Consider the following 27,128-nt stretch of genomic DNA (forward strand, 5'->3'; position numbering starts at 1 on the left):
ACTAATACATATACATACATACATACATACACATACACACATATACTTTAAATAAACTTTTTGTTTTAGAATAGTTCTAGATTTATAGAAAAGTCATAACAACATTACAGAGGTCTCATATCCCCCATGCCCAGTTTCTACTGTTACTAATACCTCACGTTAATATGGAGCATTTGTCACAATTAACAAACCAGTATTGATAACATTATTAACTAAAGGGCATACTCTGTTCACATTTTCTTAGTTTTTACATAACATCCATTTTCTTTTCTAGGGCCTCACTCAGGCTACCATATTATGTGTACTTGTCATATCAAATATTTAGATGTATTTAATTCTGTATATGAGCATTTCAGGTTTAAGTTGAACTAGGCATTACTCACCTATTTTTTTAACTGGTCTATCATTTGGTATTTTTTCTTCTACCTGGGATTCTAAGAGTCAGGTAACTGGATTTAAACACCTGAGAAATCTTTAAATGACAGCATTAGAAAAGGGGCATATTCAAATGATGTTAACATCTTTTACATTAAAGCACATTTTAGACTAGTTTATGTTAAAACAGAAAGAGATCTTTTCAATTGTGATCTTCAGTGGAAATTTCAACTTATTTTGGTACTGGAACAGATGAGATCTACTACATTACAGGGCGCAAACCCAGTCCTAGCCAGGCAGACGTCTTGGCAGTGAACCCTTGCAGAAGCACACTTCTCTCTCCCATCAGATGCGTCTCGCCGTCTGTTGTCTTGCATTATATAGTTCGTGTTTCTTTGTGTGTGTCCTATCCTCCCAGAGAAGTTTAAATTCCTAGAAAGACCTGGGGTGTAAATTCTGCATCCTTAGCACCTTCGCAGTGCCCTGAGTGGGTGGCACCTGTGTCCAGGCCTGCATCTCCACCTGCCCCCACCTAGCGCAGGGCACTGTGTGTGTGCTCAGGTTATTGAGTTGAGCTTAACTCAATAATTATTGAGTTAATACATACACAATTAATTTAGAAAGATAAGACATAAGAAAAAATATCTAATTTCTGGATTTTTAAAAATAATTTTGAGACTATAAGGCTTTAAAATGGTATTAATTTTTAATCTGTTTCTCGTTTCCTTCTTTTAGTTTATACCCTGAGCTCCGCTTAATCCCCATGTCACCATTTTACTTTTTTTCCCTTTCAGTCATCTTGCAAAGTATGACCACTATTATGAGATTTTTTTAATTATATTTCATTGGTCTGATTCTAACCTAAACATGAAGATTTAACCTAAATTTGCATAGTTTTATAGAGGAAGAAATTCCATGATAACTTTTTGAACTTCTCAGTGTCTCCTTTATTTTACTTAACAAGATTCTACCAAGAAATTATCTGAAGAAAAGGACTTAGTGAACTTGGAACTTCTATAACCCACTTTTCATCTTCATGCCCCTGCTTTACCCAGGTGTCCACAATCACAGAATGCTTTTTAAGAACATCAGATAGATCACAAAAACAGTATTTTCATCAGACCTATGCTTACAGCATTTTCATCACACACATTTTGTTTCTGCCCTTGTCTATTCTTTTTACTTGCTGTTTTTATGACGCCAAATGAACAAGGTAGTTTGGGTTCTGCACATAATTGGAGCTGAAAAATACTGTAGCTTTCAGTCTTGTTTCATACTGATTTAGAAAGAGAAACTTTTAAGGCATTTTATAAATATTAAGTTTTCAGGGTAAGTTTGAGTAATTTGCAGTTTTGCCACTTTTTTTAACTACTTCAATTACCTGAGGTTTTAAAAACAAACTTTTGTGTAACCCTTGCATTTACAAGGACAGTTATATAATTGATAGATTTTTTTTTTCCCTCTGGGTTATTTTTTCAATCTTGAGTATTTATCAATGAAATATTTTAAATTTGGAAGTCAATTTGAACAGAAAACTGTACTTCTTTTTAAAGAGCTAAGATAACAGAATATTTTATTTCTTATTTGAGAAAATATGAATGCTGTTTAATTGCATTATTGCTTCATAATTCCTTAGTACTGCAATCTTACTATTTATGCTTTTTTATCAGTCAATTATTAATATCTTATTTTTAATTTTTTTAGATTTTATTTATTTATCTTTAGAGGGGAAGGGAAGGAGAGAGGGAGAGAAATAGCAATGTATGGTTGCTTCTCATCCCTTTCTGGGAACTGGCCTGCAACCCAGGCATGTGCCCTGACTGGGAATCAAACCGCAATCCTTGGGTTCCCAGGCCCGCGCTCAGTCTACTAACCTACACCAGACAGGTTACTGTTTATGCTTTTCATAAATTTGCCCATTTAGTTTTCATCTGAGCCATTTTTCCTTAAGTTGAACTTAAAGGAGTAACTTCTCTAGACAAATGGATGAGCAAAGCAAAAACATACTTTTTACTTGAAATTAGCTTTTAATACCACCTTCCTTCACAGTTGTCAGGATCCTGCTCTTTACAAGTGACAGTTTATAATTCTCTCAGTTTATCCCTAATTCTGTCTTAATCTACAATTTTGTTGTTTGGAAATACTGGTTTACTTTCATTTAACTTGGATGTGGGGTTTCTGAAGTTTCAAAGTCCTGTATTTTGAGGAATTTAGTAGTGATAATGTACCACTAAACAAGAGATTATAATGAAAAAATTATTTACATGAGCCTACCATGACTATTATTTTATAAATATTCAGCATTCATGCAACAGATGCTGACCGAGTAGCTAATGCACTGTGTAGGCAATAAGGACCGGCATAGCAGATACGACAGAGTGCTATGCCCTGTGACACAGGCCTAATTTAAGTGTGGTGGGCTTCCTAGGAAGGCTCATCAGAGAATCCAAACTGAGACCTTGAATAACGAGCAGTAGTTAGTAAGACACGTGTGCCTAGGTGTCTGTGTCTTTTTTTTAAATTGAAGTAGAGTTAGCATACAGTAATATATTAGTTTCAGGTGAATAACACTTACATACCTTACGATGTGATCACCACAGTAAGTGTAGTAACCATCTATCATCATATAAAGTTATTACAAATTGTTAATATTTCCCCTATGCTGTATCTTACATTCTGTGACTTATTTATAACTGGAAGTTTGTACCTCTGTATTTCCTTTATGTTTTTCATCCATTTTCCCACCCACCTCCCTCTGGCAAACGTCAGTTTTTCTCTGTGTCTGTGAGCATGTTTCTGTTTTGTTTTGACCGCATCTTTATCCATTGGTCTGTCATTGGACTGATAGGTTGCTTTTATACTTTGGCTGTTTTAAGTTATGCTACAGTGGACATAGGGTGCATATGTTCTTTCAAATTAGTGTTTGTGTTTTCTTTGGATAAATACCCAGAAGAGGAATTGCTGGGTTGTCTGCTGGCTCTATTTGGAGCTTTTTTGAGGAGCGTTACACTATTCCAATAGCGCCTGCACCACCTGACAACCCCACCAGTAAATACTGCACAAGGCCCCTTGTTCTCTACATCCTTGCCAGCACTTGTTATTTGTTAGCTTTTTGACAATAGCTGTTCCGACAGGTGTGAGGTTTTGATTTGCATTTCCCAGATAATTAATGGTGTTCAGCATCTTTTTATGTCTGTTGGCCATCTGTGTGTCTTTAGAGAACAATTTTCAGCTTTTTGTTAATAAGTTGTCATTTCAAAATAGAAACCAAACTTGTAAAATACAAAGTAAGACTGTATCTTTTTAATAAATAAAAGGACTGGATTCTGCACTGGCTGGCATTGCTCAGTGGATTGAGAGCCCTCCTGCAAGCCAAAAGGTTGCTGGTTCGATTCCCAGCCAGGGCAAATACCTAGGTTGCGGGCCAGGTCCCCAGTTTGGAGTGTGCAAGAAGTAACTTACTGATGTTTCTCTCCCTCTCTTTCATCCCTTCTTTTGCTCTTCTTAAAAATAAAATCTTTTTTTAAAAAAGATTTTAAAATATTTTTAAAGTATTGGATTCTTATTTATGCAGTTAATTTAGAAATCCCTTTTAAAAAATCTCTTGCTTATACAAAAATAAATAAAATATTAATTATTTTTTGAAAAATTTAAAATTCTGGCACTTCTTCCATAATTTAGTTCCTTCCCTGTCAAGACATAATCATTGCATAATATTTTGGTGAATATTTTTCTAAATGCCTTTTTTTTACATTCTTACTTAACATTTAGCTGTAGTGGCAATAGTAGTAGTAACAGTACCAAAAAAATGGGTCATTTTATCTTTCCTTTTACGCTACTGGAATTTTCATTTAACAGTACATACTTCAGTGTCAGTAAATATAGGTCTACCTTTTCTCTCTAAGAGACACAAGGTATTTCAGTGGATAGGTGTTCACAAGTTACTTAACTGGTTTCCATTTGGTGGACAGTTAGCATTCTTGTTTTAAAACTTTCCTGGAGTGAGTATATTTGTATGTGTACCTATGAACTCTTAACAGTACAAACCAGTCTTATTTTAGAGCATACATAATTCAAAATTTTTTATTAAACTACACCCTCAATCTTTGCACCTTTATCACTGTATCGTCATGCTGCTGCTCTTGCTAAAGTAGAGAATATATAAAGTTAATAATTTTCATAATTTGTAATTATGCTAATGATTTTATAGATTTTAAATTTTTGTTATGTCAACAATTATTGTATTAACAGATGAATTTAAAGGTCATTCCTTACTGCAAGCAGCCAGAGAAGCAGACCTAGCCAAAGTTAAAAAAACACTTGCCTTGGAAATCATTAATTTCAAACAACCACAGTCTCATGAAACCGCATTGGTAAGACTTTCTGGTTAATCTCTTCTGTGGGTTTTTAATAGTGATGTGAGCACAAAATACGGTTTTCATTTTAGAACCTTAAAATAGCTGTGGTATCTGAAGTGACAGGGATTTCCATTTTAATGTTGGTTGAATTAATTTTTAAATTTGGTTCAAAAAGCAATGGTTTTCAGGGTGAGAATAGACTTTTGCTCAACCTTGGTTTGGGAATTATTTTTACATTTGTTTTTACCCAACCCAATACAACCAAAAGGGGTATTTACCAACCCGAATACCCAAAGGTGGATTTATTTGCATGTTACAGCAAATCCCCCTTTGTGGCCAACACTTTCATAGATACAAGATGTGATCTTCTCTATAGAATCTTCTTTTTCTTGTGGTTGTTAGACAAATACACATTTGTTTTCTATAGAAGATTACAGTATTTTCAGAGATAACTTGCATTATCCTTTTGAGTAATTACATTCTAAGAATTAGTAAGTTCATTATAAAAAATGGTAAGACTGTGAAAGTTTTTTTCCAGACCATCCCAGTTGTCTTTAGTGATTCATGTTTTCTCTTCCAAGGTACTTCTAGAAAAATTAGTTTATGTTCATTGGGACTGGCCAGATCAACCTTCAGGTGTGGGCTGGTTAGAGTGCTCCTGAATTCAGAGTTCAAACACTGGAGATGCCTCTCTCGGATCTCTGAATACTCCTGTTAACATTCTCTCAGGTGCCGGGCCCCGAACTAGTCCAGCTGCCATCAGTACGTGTGGCAACAACAGCACAAGTGTCACCGAACTGAAATGTCCAACTGCATTTCACCTACATATATGGCCCGCACACTGGGATTCAGATACATTCGTGCCACACAGCCTTGTGCCAGGAGACACTCAAAGTCATAGAACGAACTTGACCTGCTTTTTGGAGTGTTCGTTTTATTTACTGTGAATAGTTTTTTACTTTTTCAATTTTAACACAAACATTAATATAAAATGGATCTGAATCTAAACGTTGTATAAATCTAGGAGAAAACAAAATTTCTGAGAATGCTTCTCCCTCTGAACTCATTGGGTCCCTTACCTCCTTGCCTGTCCCGGGGCACGAAGGCTCATTCTCTGCAGTGTGGGGAGTACCTGTGTGGAGGGCTTGGAGAAGCGGTAATTACATGGCTGACAGCCTCACGCAGGACTGAGAAATGCAGTTAGAGACTTTGCAACTTTGGAGAGACAGTATTCTGACACCTGCAAGTAAACAGACTGGATAATTATGTATTGGCTAAAGGAAAAGAAAAAAGTCTCTCTTAGTGCTTAACTAAGAGCATAATTTCCTCTTTCTTTCAAGACTTATATTTTGTACTTCCAGGGTACTTAGGAGGAATTTTGATCATCTTGATAATGTAAAATGTACATTTTGAGAAAACAGTATTCTAAATAGTCCGCGTGTGCTACTTAATTCAGAAACCTACTTCTAAATGGAAGTTTATTTTACTAACTTACTTTAATTTACTTTACAGCACTGTGCTGTGGCCTCCCTGCATCCCAAGCGAAAACAAGTGACAGAGTTGTTACTTAGAAAAGGAGCAAATGTCAATGAGAAAAACAAAGAGTAAGTGCAGTTGCAGTTGCTCGGTTCTTAAAGGGGGACGTGCTCTAGGGGTGAGTAACCTGCCTGCTCTGCTCTCCGCAGCTTCATGACCCCGCTGCACGTCGCAGCGGAGAGAGCCCACAACGACGTCATGGAGGTTCTCCACAAGCACGGAGCCAAGGTGAGGCACGCGCCGGACAGACAGTGCCGCCCTTGGCATTGCGTGGCCAGCTGCTCTTAAGGCTGTTCATTTCTTCCAGAAAATCAGAGAGAAAATAATTTTATAAAGGATTGTTCGCATGTATTTGAATTCACTGATTCTCCTTTAAAGCTGATTTAAATCTTATCACTAGGAAAAAGAATTACCTGTGTTTCATTGTAATTTACTATCGTTCTTCCATAAAGCAATAAAGTGTAACTACAGTCTCAGCATTTGAAATACATTTCAACTTTGCATTATTTTATTTTAATACTGGAGTTGATATATTTTTATAGTCAACACCAGTGATGGCTTATCAGAAACTAATTTAGGTAAATAATAGTCAAAATGTCACTATTTATTTTAATGAACATCTGTATTTCTTCAAATTGATGATAATTTTTCAAATGACCTCAATACTAAAGAGTTTTCATTTGTCAAAATAGTAATCTTTATTTAAGAATAAAGGGACTAAGATCTGTTAATAGTTACTGTGCAGATTTATGCTGGCAACCTCATTAAGTCCATGTGTCAGCTTGGCTGGGGAGGGGTTGGCAGTGAAAGCCTCACTCACCCGTTCACTTTCAGCATCTCTCGGCATATTGCACTTTACTTGGGTCCCACTCAGGAGATGTATGGATATTACCCTAACCAGTGGGAGAGAGCCCTTGACAGTACCATTGTTGATGGTAAGAGGGAGTGACCGTGGCAGTCCGACAGCACAGACAGGTTGTCTGGCTAGTTCATAATGAATATTTTAAGGAATTATCATACTTTGTGTTGTGCTTTTTAAAATAAAAATAAGAGAGTTCAAAATTTGCTGATAGTTTTTTGACAACAAATGACTATTACTTGTATATAGGTAATTTTTTAAAAAATGAAACATAATTAAACCCTTAAGGGTAAAAGTTACATATTTTAGAATGAATGAGAAAGTAACTGAGTTTTAAAAGAAACTTTTAAAAAATGAACAGGATGTTTTGGAAAATAGATTTTTAGAAAATGTCCATTGTCTTTTTTAGTTTTTTTGCCTCCAAAATGATGTAACTATATCACGCAGCTCTCTTAGCTATAAAATTAAAAACCTTGAAAACCAATTTCTAAACTGTTTTAAAAGTCTTTCTTAATTGGTGTTTAGATGGTTTTTGAATATATTAAAAACACTTTAATGCAGCATCTCCTTGTAAGTTCGTAAGAACATCAAGAAAGATGCAGTCTTCGTATCAGAATGTCAGTTCAAACCTTAACGTAATTAGTAACTGCCATGCGGTTGGGAAGGCGCTGCTCACCAGGCCCGCTCCCCAGTGGCTCCCCAGTGGCTCTGAGCGTCTGTGGGGAGCCTCCTCAGCCCTTGGGACCAGCCATTGGAAGGAGCGCTGAGTCAGACCCTCGTGTTTCTATCACAACTTGTAAAGGATTTTTCCAGTTTTTTTAATTGAGCCAAAAGGTATTTTGTACCGTTGGTAACTGAAGTATTTTTAAAATTTTAATTGTTTCATCTCTTTCCTGCCCTTGGTAATTACTCTTTTTTTACAAGTTCTATACATATTTATTATGTATTAGCAGAACACTGCTTGGTTGTAATTTACAGATGAGCTTACGTGTACTGAGTGTTCTTAAAACATTTTTTATCCATGAAATACATGATCCAAAAAATGTGGATATTCTTGCTGTAAAAAGACGTTTTTAACCAAAAAATCAGGATAAGATGAAGTGAAAGGGAACAGTTTTACAGATTCATCACCTGTTTTGAGGGTACTATACTGCATTGTTACATAAATAAGGTCTTGTTGCTTTTAAGCAGACAGTACTAAGCTAAGTGGGTTTCTGCTACACATAAGAGCATCACATTTATCATTGACCTGTTTTTCAAAATACGTTATAGCACCTTGGCTGCTGTGGACCAGTAGATTGAGTATAAGCCTACAAACCAAAAGGTCTCTGGTTCAGTTCCTGGCCAGGGCCCATGCCTGGGTTGCAGGCCAGGTCCCCAGTTGGTGGCGTGCAAGAGGCAGCTGGTTGATATTTCTTTCCCATATCGATGTTCTCTCCCCTCGCTCTAAAAATAAATAAAATCCTCTCTCTAAAAAGAAATAAAATCTTTAAAAATAATATGAAAAATTTAAAAACCTTATGGTATTTATAATGTTCTTAAAAAGCCATGAATAAGGCTCTTCGTTTTGAGAAAGTATCCTTTGTCTCCCATGAGCCGTTTTATGTCATGAAGGTTCAGTGAAAAATAACATCATCTTATAACCTATCCTAGTCAGCATTACTCTAGTTCTGTGGTTCTCGGTCTTTGGCTGCCCTTCGTGTTCACAGTGCATGCTCATCAACAACGTCAAAAGTGCATCAGTAGGGCATGTATACTTTTAAACACCTTGGCAGTGATACAGAGTGACTTTTAAACTTGCATAATCCTCCTAGTTTTTCCACCACAGTTCAACTCAATCCCAAATGCCTGGTATTAGGTAATTCAGAATACCTGTTATTAGGTACATTAAAATGGGAGGGGGGAGTCCTATTTATTGGGGCTGTGAACCAATGGATACCACTTGCCATCCGCCCAGTCACTCCTTCCCTGCTTCCAAAACATGCTGCTGTCCCTCAGAGTTGGTTTACCCGGTGACTAATGCATTAGTAAAAACCCAACTTAGCTACTGTGGGCCCTAATCTGTGCTTGCTTAGTGTTCTTTCTTTGTGGTTTCAGTTTGATTTTCAGGCACCTCATGGCTTCCCATTTGATTTTAAAAACACCTACAAAACAAGCAGCACCAGCCCTGAATGAAGATTCTGCCCTCTGGCACTGTGTCCACCGTTGTGCCTCCTCTTCAGGACGAGTCCCATTCTCCAACTGAGGGCATTGAACCAGGAAGGGCAGGGAACCTGGCAGGGAGAGTTACTACCAGTAATTAATATCTCCCTTAGGAAGAACTTAGTAGTAATTATATAAGCCAAAGCATTCTTTTGCAGATTAGACTAAACATATTTTGTTTATTAATATAGACAGGTACAGCTCTCAGCTTAGAATCCTCCACTTGCTAGTTTTGTGACTTTGGACCTATTTCCCTGAACCTTATTTGAACTCATAAGTAATAACTTTGATTACTAGTAAGTATGAGCATTACATTTTTTTCCTAGTTGTTTTTCAAACTTATATACTATGTATTTCCCTTAATTATCTGAATATATATATATATATATATATATATAATCCCTTTATAATTTTTCAATTCACTAACTCAACAAATACTGAGATGCAAAATGATCAAGACTGTTGCTGGGTACTGTGGGAGATGACAGTTCAGTGTTCAAGCAGTTATCAAACTTGAAGCTAACCCTAAACCAATTGAATGACATTAGTAATGAACAAGGAAAAAAAAGATGAAAGCCACTTGTGAAGGACTAATTATATTACTGGGAAATGAATTGGGCATTTGAATGGTACTAGAAAATGGAAGTAAAACGACTAGAGAGAAATACTGGTTTCTTATGCCACAATAGCGATTTTGTACTTGAAGTTAATACGCTAGACCAGTGATTTTCAACCTTTTCCATCTCATGGCGCACACAAACTAATGACTGAAATTCCGGGACACACCAAAAAATGTAGTTTTTGCCACTCTGGCAATAAAAATAGGTATAATTTTGATTAATTCACACTGGAAGTTGTGTTGGCTCTTGTCATTTTTTTATTTGATGGTCTAAGGAAAAAGAGGTCAGTACCCTGAGATTGGGTATTGCATGTTTAAGAAATCTTACGGCACACCAGGGTGCCGTGGCACACAGGTTGAAAATTGCTGTGATGGAGGAGCATTTAGATAAACCTAACAGTTGGAAATAAATCACTAATGTAAATAAAAGAGAGTTCAGGATTAGAAATATCTATTGGGTAGCCAGCAACACAGTGACTATAGGTTGTGGGCATGAGCAGGGCTCCTGTAGGAGAAAGATGGAAAGGCGAAGTGGGAGGCAGGAGGGAACCTTTGAGGGTGGCCCATGTTACAGCGCAGGGGAAGAGGGGACAGAAAGGCCTATCTCGGTGTTTACTGAGTGTAAAGGAGGAGGAAGGAAGAACAGGCGATCAGTCAGTGCTACAGAGAGGAATCAAGGTAGACAGTGGCACTTAATTTGGCAATTCTCACGTGAGGGCTCTGGTAGCTTTGGAAGGAGGCATTCCAAAGTAGAAGTAGACAATTAAGGTCTTGGCAATAAGCAGCACACTCAAAGTGGGTATTTCGAGGACCGTTCAATAAAGAAATTATACACAAAGGTGTGGGCACGTTTAAGGAAATCAAGAAGGAATGAGGCAGTACTAGTAGCAAGTGGGGAGATGGTGTCATCCCTAGGCCTAAAGGGCAAGGAAAGGAAAAGATCACTGGGACCAGAAAGGGGGATAGCCATGTGGAAAAGGCCACCTGACCACGCCTGCAGCATTTGATAGAGGTATTCCAACCCTACTCCTGCCATTGTCCCCATTGGCCAAATACAACAAGAAGTTCAAGACCACAAGAACCCATTGATGTGATCCATGCAAGTGATTTTCCTAAGACACAGAGCAGGGTAGAGACTGGATTTGGACTCAGAGGGGTAAACAGGCAATGTTTAGCAAAAAGATAGAAAACAAATGGCTAGTAAGGAAAGGAGGATTATAATAGAATGGGGATATAAACCAACTATGTGAGAAATCCACTTTTATCATGGTAAACTATAAAAAAATTAATAATTTTCTTTACAAATGCTCTACTTTGCGAGATGACTATAAGCCTAAATAGGAGTGACATAGAGATTTTGTCTTTTATACATCAGGGGTTTTTTTATTATTGCTAGTCTACCCTGGCATTCTGTATTCTATTGCTCCTTCCTTGTCTGTTCTTATTATTGAGTAGAACTTGAGCCCTGATTGCATATGGTATTATTAATACCTAAAAATAAAAGGTTTCATTCAGAGGTACTTTTTTCCATACATAAAAGCATTGCAATTTTGTCATTAGTGAGCATCTGTTAAATGTGTAGAAGATAACAAAATTTCTTCTGATTTTTCATGTCTTAAGTTGACAGACTTACTTATATTGTATGTAAGGAGAAATTGTGTTGATAGTAATTGGCATTAAGTGGGCTTATTTCTCACACTGGGAATTGATCAGGAGTCTTTGCTTACGTGTTAGCTCATTATAAGTGTTTTATTAATTCTATTCTATAAGTGGATTGATAAGCATATTCTGTTAGCCCACAGGTGTTAAAGTGCTTTTAAAGCTATAGTTCCAATCTATCTTTTATAGTTCAAATAATATCTGAGGTTTGATTGTATCAAAATACACCAAAGAGGCCAGTGTCTCAGAGACATACTAGTTACCAGTAACAGAGCAAGTAAGTTTAGATTAAGCACCAGTGGAAATCTATTCTGCACTTATGTAAGCGTATGCTTATTACTTTTTTGAGATAATCATGTGGTTATCCTGTAGAAATAATCTGTAGGAATTGTAGCTAAGAGGCGCAAAAGACTAGAACAAGGAATTTGGGAACGCTTGGGTACCTCGGCTGCCATTCTCTCCCTTTGTCTCTGAGGTTGCGTGAGTTTCTTTTTTCTGTCAGTCTTTGTTCATCTGCTTCATCTTTTGTTTTAATAGACTATATTTTCCTGTTTTACTCTTCTACAGTCTAAATATGCCCTTTGCAGCCCCTACCTTATATCTTTGACTTAGAATTATGCCTCCTGCAGCGACTGCCTCTCCCGAGTCTTAGGGATGTGGAAAGGAGAACATGAGTGAGACAGCACAGCTGTTGTGTTGGTGTCCTCCAGTCTGACCAGTACACTCAGGGAGTTCTTTCTCAGGCACTTAGGGCATGGGAGGAGGGAAGCACCCCTTTACTAAAGCAATTATGTATTATTATAATATTTATATATGCCTCCTTTTTGGAGAGCTTTTTTTTTAATTCCACGTGAATTTTGAAGGTTCACAAATAGTACACTCAAGTTTGGCTAAAAAGAATTTGTTAGCAGTTATGATTAGTCTACTAGGTAGAGAAGAATAATGAAACTCTGAAAAGGCGCATTGGAGCAAGATCTGGGTAGTCTCAGTGGAGAGGTGCGATTTTGTTCTCACGGTCCTTGGAGAGCCTCTGGAAACTTTCGAATAGGTAGGTGGTGTGAACAGACTCCTGCTTCAGGAGGGTAGATACTTCCTGTGAGACTCCTCTCTCCTGGAAAGCCAGTTACAGACATAGAGACTCAAGGTGCATGTGTAATAGCTGGCATAATCATTGGCAATATTCAACAAAAAGCACTTTTGAAAATTTTTGTAAAAAGGGATGAGATCATCTTTCTTACCTTCAAGCTAAAAAGGCTGTAAAATGCCCACCACCTGTTCCTAGGCTATAGCGTCAAGACCCATAATCGACAGGTTTATGCAGATACTTATTTATGTGGCCATTTAAAATATACTCATGAAAGAATGTGAATCCGCTGTTTTCTGCATTGTGCCTGAGGTTCACCATACATATTTACAGAGAGAAGCTCTTCTTACACGTAGTGTTTTTAATGTTTAAAAATACTGGCTGTACTTTACCTGCTGTTCAGTCGACCTGCTCAGACACTGGAGGTAAAACTGGCTGCCGTTAGATTTACCAAGAAACTCTACGGCTGCCCCTCCCATTGCATTGGTGAGGTGTGTTCAAGGGTAATTTGGACCAAAGGTGTATTTTATCTTTTACGGTGACTTTAGGAACTAACCTTCATAGAGTGGGGCTTCAGTATAATCTAATAAAGCTGGGGTAATGGCAGCCCTATTAGACTGTGATTTAAAATATATATATATAGTAGAAAGCAAGGTAGTATAAAAGTAAATTATCGCTAGTCTTAAGTGACATGTGGAGGGATTCATTCAAGTTTAAATGAAGGCATTGGACAGTCACTAAGCTGAGGAATAACTTGGTAAGTTCTGTATTTCAGAGTAATAATTCTCAAGTAATTCTCAAACCATGTTCCCATGATTTAACAAGCTGCATTGAAGATTTTCATCACGATGATTGAAGAATTTAGTAGAAAAATGTTAAGAATGAGAATATTCTCAAATTTATGTTTTCCTCTTGAGGTGAAGAAATAATATGGAAAGCCCTGGCTGGGTGTCTTAGTTGGTTGGAGTGTCATCCTGTACCCGCAAGGGTACAGAAAGGTTGCGGGTTCAGTTCTTGGTTAGGGCACATGCGTAGGTTGTGGATTTGATCCCTGGTCAGGCTGAGTGCAGGAGGCAGCCCACTGATGTTTCTCTCTCGTGCGCCCCCCAACCCCTCCTTCCTTCTCTCTCTATCCCCCCACCCCCTTCCTTTCTCTCTAGAATCAGCAAACATATCCCTGGGTAAGGATTTAAAAAACAGGTTTAAAAAAAAGAAATACAGAAAAGCTGGAGCAGCCTGTCTTTTCCATCAGTACGTGCTGACAGCTGCACTTTCATGCTGTCTGTGTGTGAAATGGTCATTTTCTGTTGGCAGAGGTGATGAATGTGTCAGTGTTCCACGGCGAATTCTGTGAGACCCCGTTACAGATTTAGATGAGTCCCTGCCTAAACTCGTGCGACAGCCTCACTTGTGTCAATCGATGATAGACTGGAGACAGGGAGATCAGTCTTTTTAAATCCTCTTTTTCTTCCTTATGCATTTGGTGCGTGTACACAAACGTTTTGAATAACCAACAAGCATGTATTTGAGAATTTACTGGGCACCCTTAACAGGAGCTTTACGGAGGACCCAGGAAGTGTAATGCAGTCCATGTTGTCCACAGTCTTAGTTTTATTTGGTAAACAAAAGTTTTTGTAGTGTTATAATTTATAACATAGGTATTCAGAAAGAAAGTAATTATCAAGGCTGCAGGTAATCAAGAAGGGCTTCTTAGAGGAGAGGGAGCTTGGACTAGATCTCAGTGCAGGAAGGCGGAAAGGAGGGCTTCTCGGAAGCAGCGGTGTGTACAGTGCACGGGGACGTGGGTCCTGACCGCAGTGGGAGGGGTTTGTGGGACACCCTGGAACAGGTTAGGTTATCCGCTAACATGAAACAATGTCGTCTCAGTTTTAAAACTAGCTAGATTATTATTCTTAATACCCATCAGACTCTTAAAAATGGAACATTTTATATTTAAATCTTTTTTATTTCTGGCTTAAATGTGTTTGTAATTCAGTTAGGTCATTTTATTATAATTTAATAAAAAAGAAGTGAACTACTTTGACTGTTTTTTTTATTTTACATACTATGTTGTTTTGATACTCTGAGAACAAGTTGGATAAAACCCTTTCATCCAGAAGTATATAATGAACATTTTTAGTGTGATAGGCAATGGGTGTCAAAGTCTCAGCCTTCATTGCGGTTGTACAGGGGAATGGCAGGGCGCAGCGGACGGACAGAAAGATGGTCATTTAGGAAAGGGATAGGTATGTAGTAATTTTCAGTAAGGTGGTCAGAGAAGGGTAACATAAGAAGATATGTCTCGAGAACCAGTGACTCAAGTTAATAATGAATTATACTTGCATTTTTCAAAAAGCTTTGATGATTTCTTTTTCTCATTTGAATTTATTTGCTTGAGTATAAAAGAAAACAAAAACGGATGCTCCATCTCATGTACCCACCCAATGATTTTTCAGATGAACGCACTGGACACTCTTGGGCAGACTGCTCTGCACAGAGCTGCCCTGGCTGGCCACCTGCAGACCTGCCGCCTCCTGCTGAGTTACGGCTCCGACCCGTCCATCATCTCCTTACAAGGCTTCACAGCAGCGCAGATGGGAAATGAAGCTGTGCAGCAGATTCTGAGCGGTGAGTTGGAGCAGCTCGCCACCGCGCTCTCTTCCACGTCCGCTGCTGCACACGGACAGACTTTGTGCCTCCTGCTTTACAAGTGGCTCTTTGGAATGTTTGTTTGTTTGTTTGTTTGTTTGTTTGTTTAAATATTTTTCCTCCCTTTCCTTGATTAAAGTTTAGCCTGGAGACCTGTCAGCCTTTTTTGCTGAGGTGAGATAGGCATCAGGGGAAGGAAGCAAATACTCTTTAATTTTTTCAGTTTTAATTTAAAAACCTGACTTGGGTGTTATGGTCAAAGTTAGTTAAAGTTCATATAAACAGTGTGGAATTATGGTAGTTCTAAAATCTATCAATAGTGAAAATTACAGATCTTTTATATGGTAGTGATCTTTAATTAATCATTCTTACATGTGTTATATTCTGACCTGTGTTTTGTGATTCTCAACTTTATTGCACTTTTATGAAATTATCTCTTCCTGGTTTAAGTATAATTATAAAACCTGGCTGAGTGTGAACAGTGCCTACCTAGTACAATTTTGATACTTTAAGTACTTAGTTTATTGAGGAAGATTATAAAACTGACACAAAAATAGACACCAGTTTCCAAAGCACCAAAATTAGACAAAATAACATTATCTACTGAAAAATGATGAACTTGATACAAAAGATATTTCATACAATGGACCTTCCTCTCTCATTTCTTTAATGTTGTCTGTGGGGTGGATCTGCTCCAGGACGACGTAGCAAACTAGAGGAGTAGGAGGAGGAAGGCAACAGACGAGGAATCGGAAGTTCTGGTTCTTGTGCCTACCTATAGGCTGAGGCCTCCTTTTTATGATGAGTATTTTCTAATGTGCCCTTTACTGTCCAGAAATGAATTTATAAATGATATGGTCCTGGTCTAAGTACACTGATACCTTTCAAAAAGCTGCATTTAATGTCGTAACTGTAATATAAAGAGAAAGTGACGGTACGTTACAATAAAATAACATAATTACAATGTTATAATAGTAATGGCTTAAGCAAGACTATACTAGAAGACAAAAATTAATCCCACAGATTTTCGAAGTGCCCCTAAAAAGTGCAGTCCAGTTGAGAATCACTGCTGTGTATGGAAATGGGGGCCCTTCCCGGGCGTGTGGAGACTCTGCTGTGTGTTACTGGGGCTGAGTCAGAGCTCACCAGCCGCATGAGAGTGACTGGGCCACATGTGAAAGCTATCGGTAAGGAATAAAATTTCCCATTACAGAATTTCAAGCTCAAACTATGAAAAGCAGGGCTTCATTTACCTTGTTTCTGCTTAGCAGTAAAACATTTACTTAACCCTTCTTTGACTAGAAAATATTTCTGCCTTCTCAGTAAATTTTAATTTCTAAAAGGTGTGATTTATGTTAAAACATTCTAAGTTTTTCTCTTAAACTTTTTACTAAGAACCATGTGGTACTGGTTTTAAGTATCTTTAACTTGTAACCATAAATCAGGCAAATATAATTATCATATCAAAGTTTATAACAATACATAACTTTTAGAGATAGCTTACAAAAGGAAGGGGAAAGGGTTGAATAAATTAAGCAGGTTAGATCCAGCAGTGCATTCATTCATTCATTCATTCATTCATTTATGATCCTTCCTCAAGGATATGCTAATTGATTTTAGAGAGAGGGAGGGATTGTGGGAGGGAGAGACACATCCGTGTGAGAGAGAAACATTGATTGGTTGCCTCTCACACACACCCCAGCCAGGCATCGAACCCACACCCTAGGTGTGTACCCCAATGGGAATCAAACTCTCAACCCTTCAGCTTACGGAATAACACTCCAACCAGCTGAGACACATCAGCCAGGGCAGATCCGTTGTATTAACGCTTTTCAAGTGTCTTCTGAATGAATCCTGTCAGGATACGTGACTCCTGGTAAAAGATTAGATACTGAATCACAAGTGAAATATTTTTGATACTTCTTTTAAAAATTGATTTGTGAGATAAATCATTATTCAAGATAGGTTATTAAGTGCTTAATTTAGTACATGCCAGAACTACGTAGTTTAATTTAGTTCTTCATTTTCTTTATTGACCGAGAAGGATAATACAACTATATCGTAAAGTCTTGTCCTTAGAAAGGTTTTTAAAAATGGGAATTCTTTCTTGTTTGGAAGAGAAAATATATAATTTTTGAACTAATATTGTACAAGAAACATGTATATCTAGTCTGTGGTCCATGAGCTGGGTAAACTTCCCAAGTATACCTAAGTTAACTAATCAAACTTCAGGTTATATCTATAATGAGTCCCTAAAGTTTGCACCAAGCATCAGTCATATAGAATGCATAGTACGTTGTAATGTTTTAAAGATTTATTTAAACACACCTGGTAATACCACATTTCATATCTACTCTTAGAAACCTTCCCTTTCAGTTCCCAATCTGTAGTTTTCAAAATTAATGAAGTTTTAACTATAAACTACAGGCAATATTTGTGTTAAAGTTAATGTTGCATGAAAGAAAATAAGCAGTTTTTTAATAAACAAGCACTTTTAAATTGTTTTAGAAGACTTGGCTTTTTTCTCTAGACCTGCTCTATCCAGTGGGTGGCCACTAGCTAGCTGCATGCAGCTGAATTAGATAAAGTGTTAAAATCTGTTTGTCATCTCTATTAGCTGCATTTCGGGGACTGAGTGGCCACACGTGTCAGGTGGCTGCTGCAGCATCGCAGGCGAAGAGCAGTCCCGGCATCACAGATAGTTCTTTTGAGCAGACCTTGACCTGAATTCTGGTTGTAGAGTCCAGTCTAGTTATTGCATTGCTTTTGCCTAATCCTTTACAAAGGTAAGGCTTTCGGGACTTAGGACAGCTGAGTTAGAACTGAAATCCCCGTTTACATTTGCACCTTGAAATAAGCCACTGAGACCTTTTGCCAGTCCTGTGGTCTCAACACTAACTAAACAAGTCTGCAGGAGATGTTTTTTAAGATAGTCAACTGCCTTTTAAATTTTGAAACTTTCAGGGGTTTTGTTTGATTTTTAATTCTGATAAGACAGAGTAGAATTGGAGAAAAAATTAGAAATCCATCTCCACCCTTTGATACTAGATGAAGTATTTATTTTCATACCATGCAAAAGCCAGTGTGCTGATAAAGGATTGTACTAATACAATATGTTGCATATCAGCTAGTCTTCTTTTGCCTTATTTCCTTTTTACCTTTATTTTTATATCCTTTTTTTTAAAAGTGTGCATCTGTGTATACGAAGTTCCTGGGCTCTGGGTGTGTATGTGTTGTTTCTAAAAATGAATCTGTTCCAACCCTGTCCCGGATTTATAATGGATGCAAAGCTCTGTAACTTGTATAGCAATTAATCAATAGCTTTAGATAACTTATTTACTCTCTACTCTTTCTTATATTTGCATAACAATTTTTATTTGATTGTGAAATTACACCCTTTGCAAATCAGTCTGCATCAAGACAGGTGTGCCAATTTCAAATAGTTCTGAGAATTTTTTAAAAATCAGCTATATTAATTGTATCCTTAAAATGCTAGAATCTAAAAATATCTGAAGTTCTGACTCTGTATGCAAACAGTTGTCATATTATTCTGTTGAAATGATAAACTGAAAATATTACCTATAGATTTCCTAAGGCTCTTTCAGTGAGTTTTACCAACTGCCAGAATCGCTGTCATAGGAACATAACATACACACCTTAAATGCAGTAACATCAGGTACAGTTAGACAGGAGGCAAATGAGACATGAAAGAACGGGATGAGGGAAGCCAAAGAAAGAGCGAAGATTTGACATATACGTTGGCTCCAGTGTAGAGTAGTATGGAAGTGAACTCAGCAAATGCTTTCTGAACGTTCTCTGTGTGGAAAGGAATGTAAAGGTGTCTAACTCAACACTTCCACAAACTAACAAACACAATACAAAAACATACTTTATTGTATGAAATACTCTCTTCTTTTGTCCTTTCAGTCTTAACATTTTATCTGCTATTATTATGACAAAAAAATAAAGTTTTTCTTTTGTTGAAGCGTTCTCATAACTTCCTCTGTAAAAGCCTTTCTCCCGAATGAAGCCCTTCAGACTAGAAAGAGGCGCAGTGTTTCTTCTGAACTATAAAACCTCTTTTTAGCAACAGTTGCTCTTCCCATTTGTACAGTGGGTTCAAGAAAGATGAAAGAGTTCCCTGGGAACTCACTGACAAAGCTTGTCACCAGTGGGCCAGTGGGAGACCAGCCCATGAGAAAGATTATTGACTTTTATTTACTTAATTTCATAGTGTATGTGAGCTGTTAGAATCAGATTAATTGTTAATACATTTATACCTGATTTCATGATCGGTGTTAAGGCTTAAAATAAAAATATTTTTAAATTACCAAACTTCCACTTGCATTTAAGATGTCTCCAATCATAAAATAATGCAGTCTGAGTGTGAAGGAGGATTTAAGGAAAACTAACAGTCACGTACATCACTTAGCGATAACTAAGCTATCGAGTGGTCTGTCCCCCATCAGTCAGGAGAATCCAGTCTCCTGGACTCCGTCCCCTTTTTATGCTATCTGAGTGTGTGTATACATTATAAAAGCCTCTCTTAATGTTCATGAAATACTTTGAGTGATATAGTACAGATGGTTTTTTTAAAAAACCTTTTCACTTGAGCCAATCTGTAATGAATTTTTGGTGTGTTTATATTTGATTAATCAAAAAATTTCATTTGCTAACCTCATACTTGTAGTCTTAACAGCCCGATTTAATTATATTCCACTTAGCATTGGTATCACACCTGCCAATTTACAGACAGTTTACACTGTAATTCCCTGAAGCCATTTGATAAATGTGAATTAAATTTCTGTATGTAGTAGGCCTTTTCTGTACACTGATTTTATTTTCCAGGATCAGTGATTTCAGGCATAGTACTTCTGTTTCGTTTTAAGGAAGCTGAGGCCCAAAAGGACAACTACATGGCCCTGACTGGTATAGCTCAGTGGATTGAGCATGAGCTGTGAGCTAAAAGGTTGCCAGTTCAATTCACAGTCAGGACACGTTCCTGGGTTGCAGGCCAGGTCCCCAGTAGGGGGCACTCAAGAGGCAACCACACACTGATGTTTCTCTCCCTCTCTTTCTCCTTCTCTTCCCCTCTGTCTGAAAGGGAATAAATAAAATCTATTTTAAAAAAAGAAAGGCTGAACATTAAGTACTAACAGTTGAGTGGCTTCCCCAGGTCTGCACAACAGAACCCATGGCACAGCTTCGATACAACACTTGCTAGACCACCGTGTCATGAAGGTGATCATGAGCGCACGGTCCTGTGTTTCTTCATTCCCCTTTACTGGCTTTGACCTGAAAATTTGAAAGGCAGAGTAGTAGGGATGGAGGAAAACTCATGTGTCTTAGAATTTATTTAAATTTGGTTTAGGAGGAGATGGGTATAGATTGAGGTAAGAAACCACTTATTTCTTCCTAATAAAGATTAGGGGGGAAACCCTATATTATTAGGTCTTAGAATCTGACCCCTTAATCTTTCTTTGCATTCACTGAATAATTTTCCCTTCTTTACTATTCCCTGAATCCGTGAAAACCAACAATCATCTTTCTTTCCTTTTATGCAGAAAGCACACCTATGCGTACTTCTGATGTTGACTATCGACTTCTAGAGGCATCTAAAGCTGGAGACTTGGAAACTGTGAAGGTGAGTCAGTGCCTTTGATGTCTGGAGTAGCACCACTGACCCCTTGCTAACCAGTTCATTTTAAACTTGTAAGTGAAACTACTCAAATCCAAACAGTGAAAGGGTTGAGCAGGGTGGATACATAAACAAGAGAAATCTTTAACCACAAAAAAGTTCCTAGTGTGTGCCTTATTATCCATTCACTTCAACTACTTTTTAGTCACTTTTCTTCTGGTTATATGATGGCTTTATTTTCACTTACATTAACTGAAGTTGTTACCTTTGGCTGCCTTCAGAAATTTCTAAGCTAGTTCAAGGCCAGGTAATAGTACAGTAAGGTTGGAAACAATGTTTCTTGAAGTTTTCCAAGAGGCCCACATTTGCTCTGGGAAGGTGTTATGATCCTATAGCCATTTGGAATTATTTATATGCAGAAGATGGATTTTCTGTGTAACTCTGTTTGCCAAGAAAAGTTTATCAACCCTTTATTTGTGATATAGGAACAATGGTTATAGATTTAATGTTTTTCAATTAAAATTATTTTTTAAAATCAAATATGCTTTTTGAAAATACACACACTTCCCCTCTATAATCATTCATATATGGATGAAAATAGCAAAAAGGGATATGGATTTTGGTTTTGTTTGTATTTCTCTTTATTTTTTATTTTTTTAAAGAAAAGCCAATTATAATATTTGTATTGGAAGTCATACCAGATTATTTTTTACAGACTAAACTTTGTTATTTATTAAGCAGAACTTACTTTTGTGATTTTTAGGAAACTAATTTTAGCATTTTTGATGATGTATACTATTTGAAATGACAGTTAACACTTTCTAAGCTCTGTGTCCTAGAAATTTTATTTTTATTTTAATATGTGGTCACTACCAACCTCTCTTTCATTAGTAGTAACATCAAAGTTATTTAAAGAAAAATAATGATATCAGTTACAATAGCCACTGGGGAGAAATGTTCAAGTTCTCTTAGATCTGAAATTATGTATTTTTTTTGTTAAATGCTTCTGTCATGGTAAGTGTATCCTAATAAAAGAAAATCTTTAAATGTAAAAATAACTAGGACTCCTTTTCCACGTCATAGCATGGCAGTCTCAGCGCTCAAATTGCTATGTGTACCGTTACAATAAGATCAATAGTTTATTCTGAATGTAGTAAAGTAGCATAATTCCATGGCTTTTGTATGTAGCAGGCAATGGGCTGTATGTACCTTTCCGGTTTGGGAAACAGTCTCTTCACAATAAAGGCCAACTTTTTTTTTTAATAGAATCACAGTGGCAGAAAAAAACATAGCACAAATTAAATGAAGATTAAGCCTGAAAACATTCTTTTCCTAGAGGCTTTAGGAATTATTAGAAATACGATATTTGAACAAAAGGCTGTTTGCTAAGGAACATACTTGAAATTATGTAAAGTGGGCAGAAACGATGTGCAATTGCTTGGCCGTTCAAAAAGAAAATGAAACAGGAGAGAGTAAAAAGCTTCTAAATATTAAAAAGCGAGTATTTAATGAGCAGAATGGGCTTTTATTTTGGGCCTGGCAAAATGAGTTGTGTTTCTTTATTTCCTCTTTCATTTCTATTTGCCAGTATTCTCTGGCGGGGGCGGGCGGGGGCGGGCGGGGGCAGGGAAGCTAACTTAGAAAAAGAAGAACTAGACAAAAAAAGCAGGAGCAGCAGGAAGCAGCTTGTCATGTAGGATCACTGGTATCTGCTACCAGTCTTTGTAGCCTTTCTTTCTAGTTTACATATTAATTTATCTTTTCTCTTTTATTTTTCTGATTCTCTACTTTATGTATTAACATAGCCACAGACTCACTTGTTAGGAAAAGATAAGAGATTTGACCTGGCCAGATGATAAAGCTACTTCAAGAGCTTAGAGTCTAGTCATGTTCCACACAGAGTTGAAATTTCAGGCCTCCCTTATATCGCCCAGACTTTTTTCTGTCGTGTAAATATTATGCCACCTGAAAAGTCCTACTTTTACCCTACTGAGTATATCAGTAGAATCAGGTTCTTAGGTTTGAAACCAGCCATGCAGGGAAAAGATCAGAAGATTAATAATCAGGAAATCAGAGTCCGAGTCTTTATGCTGCCCTGCACAAACTGTGAAAAGCAATTTCACCTAACCTTGCTGAGCCTTGGTTTATTTATCTGTGAAACAGAGATAATGATCAGCTTCTCCAATAGATAGTAATTCACTGGAGGAATGTGAAATTTTTATAGATTGTAAATTATTGTTCCAATATTTTTGTAATTCGCCTGTCACTACTGATGATGTGTCTCGTCAGTCCTTACTTTGCTTCCTACTGCTTGTAATCAGACAGACTGGAGCTTGGGCTGAAATGGTAACTTTCAAAAGGAGAAAAGGAGACACGGGAGAAACTTGGAAGGCATCACTGAAGTAGATGGAAGAAAAGCCACAAACGAGAAAAGGATTATACTTGTTTTGAATAGCAGAGTCAGACAGACATCACCCAAAGGCCTAATAAAGCACCTTGGACTGATCAGAGGGCCAAGTGGGTGGCCCAAGGAAAAATCATCATGGTTTTCCCAGAGCCATTTCACATGCACATCAGAAGACACAAGAACTGGGGGTTATTCTGTAGTCAACCGGGGTTGCTCTTATTTGAGCAAAGAATGACCAAGGTGACCAGCGGTCTCGGAGAGGGCAGCCCTGGAAAGATGAAGGAGGAGGCACTGGTTGCCTAGTGCTGCTTGCTTTCTTACGGGTTTTTCTTTTTGTTTAGGATTCTGGCCAGGAAATAATTTAAAAGATTCAGTTGCTCTATGAGCAGTAAGACTTATTTCTAGACACTGTAAAACCAAGCATAGTGCTGATTTTTACACATCACTTGCATCATCCAATCTTTGGAAATGAATATTCATTAGAAAAGCACAGGTTATCCAGGATACCTACAGTACTTTGAAGCAAAATCAGTGAATAAGTATTAATGTCCATCTTGTCTTTGTCTGTGTGTATGTGCCATAAAAGCAACTTTGCAGCCCTCAAAATGTGAATTGCAGAGACTTAGAAGGGCGGCATTCTACGCCGTTACACTTCGCTGCAGGCTACAACCGCGTGTCCGTTGTGGAGTACCTTCTGCACCACGGCGCCGACGTCCATGCCAAAGACAAAGGGTGCGTGTTGGAATTCAGCTGTTTGGGGTTCATTATTTTAAGACTTAAAATTTTTTAAATATTTCAAAGTCTTAATGTGTTTTCCTATTTAAAAAGCAATGCATGTTTTCTAAAGCTTAAAGCATAAATTAAAACATTCTAGAAATGGAGTAAAAATTCACCTCCTAGAGCTTACACTACTAAAATTATGTCATAATCCTCCTGATTTTTAAGTGCAAGTAGCAGCGTGTTTGCTGCTGGAGTTGGGGGTGGTTGTCACCATAAAGGATGGTGCCATTCCAGGCAGCTGCTTTGCAATGTGCTTTTTCATCCAGTAATAGATCTTGAATGCCCTTCCATATTAGTACTTAACAGTTTATCTCATCCTGTTAATGCCTGTATATAGTATTTTATTGCATTTTATGAATGTGTTTATATAGTTTATAATTTATTGTTTATTTCCTGTTTTGCTATTAAAAATGTATAATCTCTTTCAAAAAGAAGCCTTCCATCCCAAAGTCTTCAGTATTAATAAAAACAATTTTATTTTTTACTAGTTCACATATTCTTTATATTAGTTTACTAAATTATTCTCTTCATCTGGACAGTTTTTAAAGCAACCATGGAAGCTATTTAGAAATGCAAGAAGGAATTTAATTGAAATGAGGTTCCATATTCTGAGTTAATTTTATATCAGCTCAAAGTATAAATAAGTAAGCACCTTTGTGTACCATGACATACCAGAGTACTATAGAATTAAACCATACAACTTAGACATCAGTTAACAATTGTTATGAGTTTATCTATCTTTTAAAAGGGACATATCAGACACGAGTATTCAATAGTAGTATCACTAGCTCTTTTAAAGTATTATAGTTCCTTGGAGAACAACCAACATTTTTTTCTATTGCCCATTTTAGCAGTTAGTATTTTTATTTCAAAAGGTTTTTGTAAAAAGCACTGATCTCTGAATAAAAAGGCTCCCCGTACCTGGTTTCTGCCATGTCTTAAGTGCAAATTAAACTCATCTTTTTGATGCACCTTTTTTATGGGCACATTTTTGGTCCCTTTAGAATGTCAGCTGCCTTCCCATCAGAACTTAGAGTCACCTCAGAATAGTGTGCTCATAAGGAGGCAGCTAGGTTTGCTCATCTGACTGGAGTTTATGGGCGATGCCACTATTTTCCCCATTGAACACTGAATATTTAAACCTTTTCCCAGAAACCATTAAAAAAAAGGTAGATCTTGCCTAAATAAATAAGCTAAATTACCTTGTATACTTTATAAGCATACAGTTTTCATTAGGAAAGCCCAAATGAAAGAAAATTGGAGAGATGATAAACCACATTATTGTTTAATTATTCCTGAAATCACTTTGTAGTGTTGCTTTTTATTGCCAGGATGAAACCTGAATTGAAAGTATTGTGGTGGAATCTTTTCCTGTGTGTGTGTGTGTGTGTGTTTTAAGGCTATATATATTTTAAGGGTAAGGCTTGCTGTGAAATTTATATCTATCACCAAGAAACTATGCAAAGTCCTTATATTGAAAGGAACATTTTTTAAATTCTTAATCCTGTTTGCAAATGGATAATCATGTCTTAAAGACCATTTCATTTCCTTTTTCTTTTAAGTGAGTCTTCAGTACAGTTAGTGCCGTAGAAGAATTACATTAGTTTTATCATAAGTATCATTTTAACTCAAAGATTTGTTGTATGTCTTCAAAATCATTTTCTTCTGTTTAGTGGCTTGGTGCCCCTCCATAACGCTTGTTCCTACGGACACTACGAGGTAGCGGAGCTTCTGGTGCGGCACGGGGCGTCCGTCAACGTGGCGGACTTGTGGAAGTTCACCCCTTTGCATGAGGCGGCAGCCAAAGGGAAATACGAAATCTGCAAGCTCCTTTTAAAAGTATGTAATTTTAAAAATTATAAAGTGTAAATCATAATTACTTTTGGTTAACACATAAAATTACATCAGAGTAAATGATTCTGTGAAGTACAGTAAGTGCTACAGAGATGCTTCCATTTTGCATTTTGGGGGAGGTTTAAGTTTGACACCAGGATATTTACGTAGCTTTGAGTGGTGTCTGAAGTGCCTTTCTGAACCATTTGATTTAAGTTAATCACAACTCATCAAGGTAGGTTTGAGAAAGAGCTGAATTACCTTGCATTATTTGTCTAATACTTACAGTATCATACTTGAAAACATTTATAGTAAGAGAAACAAGTTTTTTGATAAAGCTTTATTTTATTTTTTACTGACAACTCTATTATTGTTAACAAACTTGTTTCTCATTATTAAGCATTATTTAGGTATATATCTTCTAAAACTTTAATATCAGATTTTTATTAAAATATAAGTATCTCTCAATAGTTACGCATATAAATTTTGGGGATACACATGAAATAGTAGAAACTAGTAGTCATATGAAACTAGCTCAGTAATTTTGTGTGTGTGTTTTTTAAGGATGTGAAAAATGACCAGACACGTATCTATATTTGTAGTTTTCTCCTTCTGTTTTTTTTTTTTTTTTAACTAGAGAAAAACTGGCCCTGGTTAAATATAAATAAAATTCTTATTCCATCTTTTATGGTATCAGATATGTTCTGAAGAGCCTTGAGAGTAACACTGTGTCTGACAGTCATTTTTGGTATCATTGGTCAGTAAGAAATAACGGGCAAGTCCCTGGGAACTCACTGACAAAGCTTGTCACCAGTGGGCCAGTGGGAGACCAGCCCATGAGAAAGATTATTGACTTTTATTTACTTAATTTCATAGTGTATGTGAGCTGTTAGAATCAGATTAATTGTTAATACATTTATACCTGATTTCATGATCGGTGTTAAGGCTTAAAATAAAAATATTTTTAAATTACCAAACTTCCACTTGCATTTAAAATCAAGTACTTTTCCTACCTATATGTTTTCCTCTTCTCAGTTCTTTTCCATGATATTTTCATATTTTTCATGATATTCACTGAATATCTTTTTATAATCAAAATCTGGTCAAAATTATCATCCATCCCATTCTT

At 36.9% G+C, this 27,128-nt stretch overlaps 1 protein-coding gene across 1 annotated transcript in view; it reads left to right on the top strand.

Annotated features, from left to right (window-relative positions):
* Positions 1–27,128, top strand: part of TNKS (tankyrase) — a 173,224-nt gene that overhangs the window by 118,588 nt on the left and 27,508 nt on the right. The window contains exons 9-15 of the mRNA XM_037055295.1: positions 4,627–4,748; positions 6,246–6,337; positions 6,419–6,497; positions 15,149–15,320; positions 20,906–20,985; positions 23,973–24,118; positions 25,840–26,005. Of these exons, the coding sequence (XP_036911190.1) occupies positions 4,627–4,748; positions 6,246–6,337; positions 6,419–6,497; positions 15,149–15,320; positions 20,906–20,985; positions 23,973–24,118; positions 25,840–26,005 (857 nt within the window). The remainder of the gene's footprint in view (positions 1–4,626; positions 4,749–6,245; positions 6,338–6,418; positions 6,498–15,148; positions 15,321–20,905; positions 20,986–23,972; positions 24,119–25,839; positions 26,006–27,128) is intronic.

This window comes from Sturnira hondurensis, unplaced genomic scaffold (assembly GCF_014824575.4).
Source record: "Sturnira hondurensis isolate 20B ecotype Veracruz unplaced genomic scaffold, ASM1482457v3 Scaffold0008640, whole genome shotgun sequence".
Lineage (NCBI taxonomy): Eukaryota > Metazoa > Chordata > Mammalia > Chiroptera > Phyllostomidae > Sturnira > Sturnira hondurensis.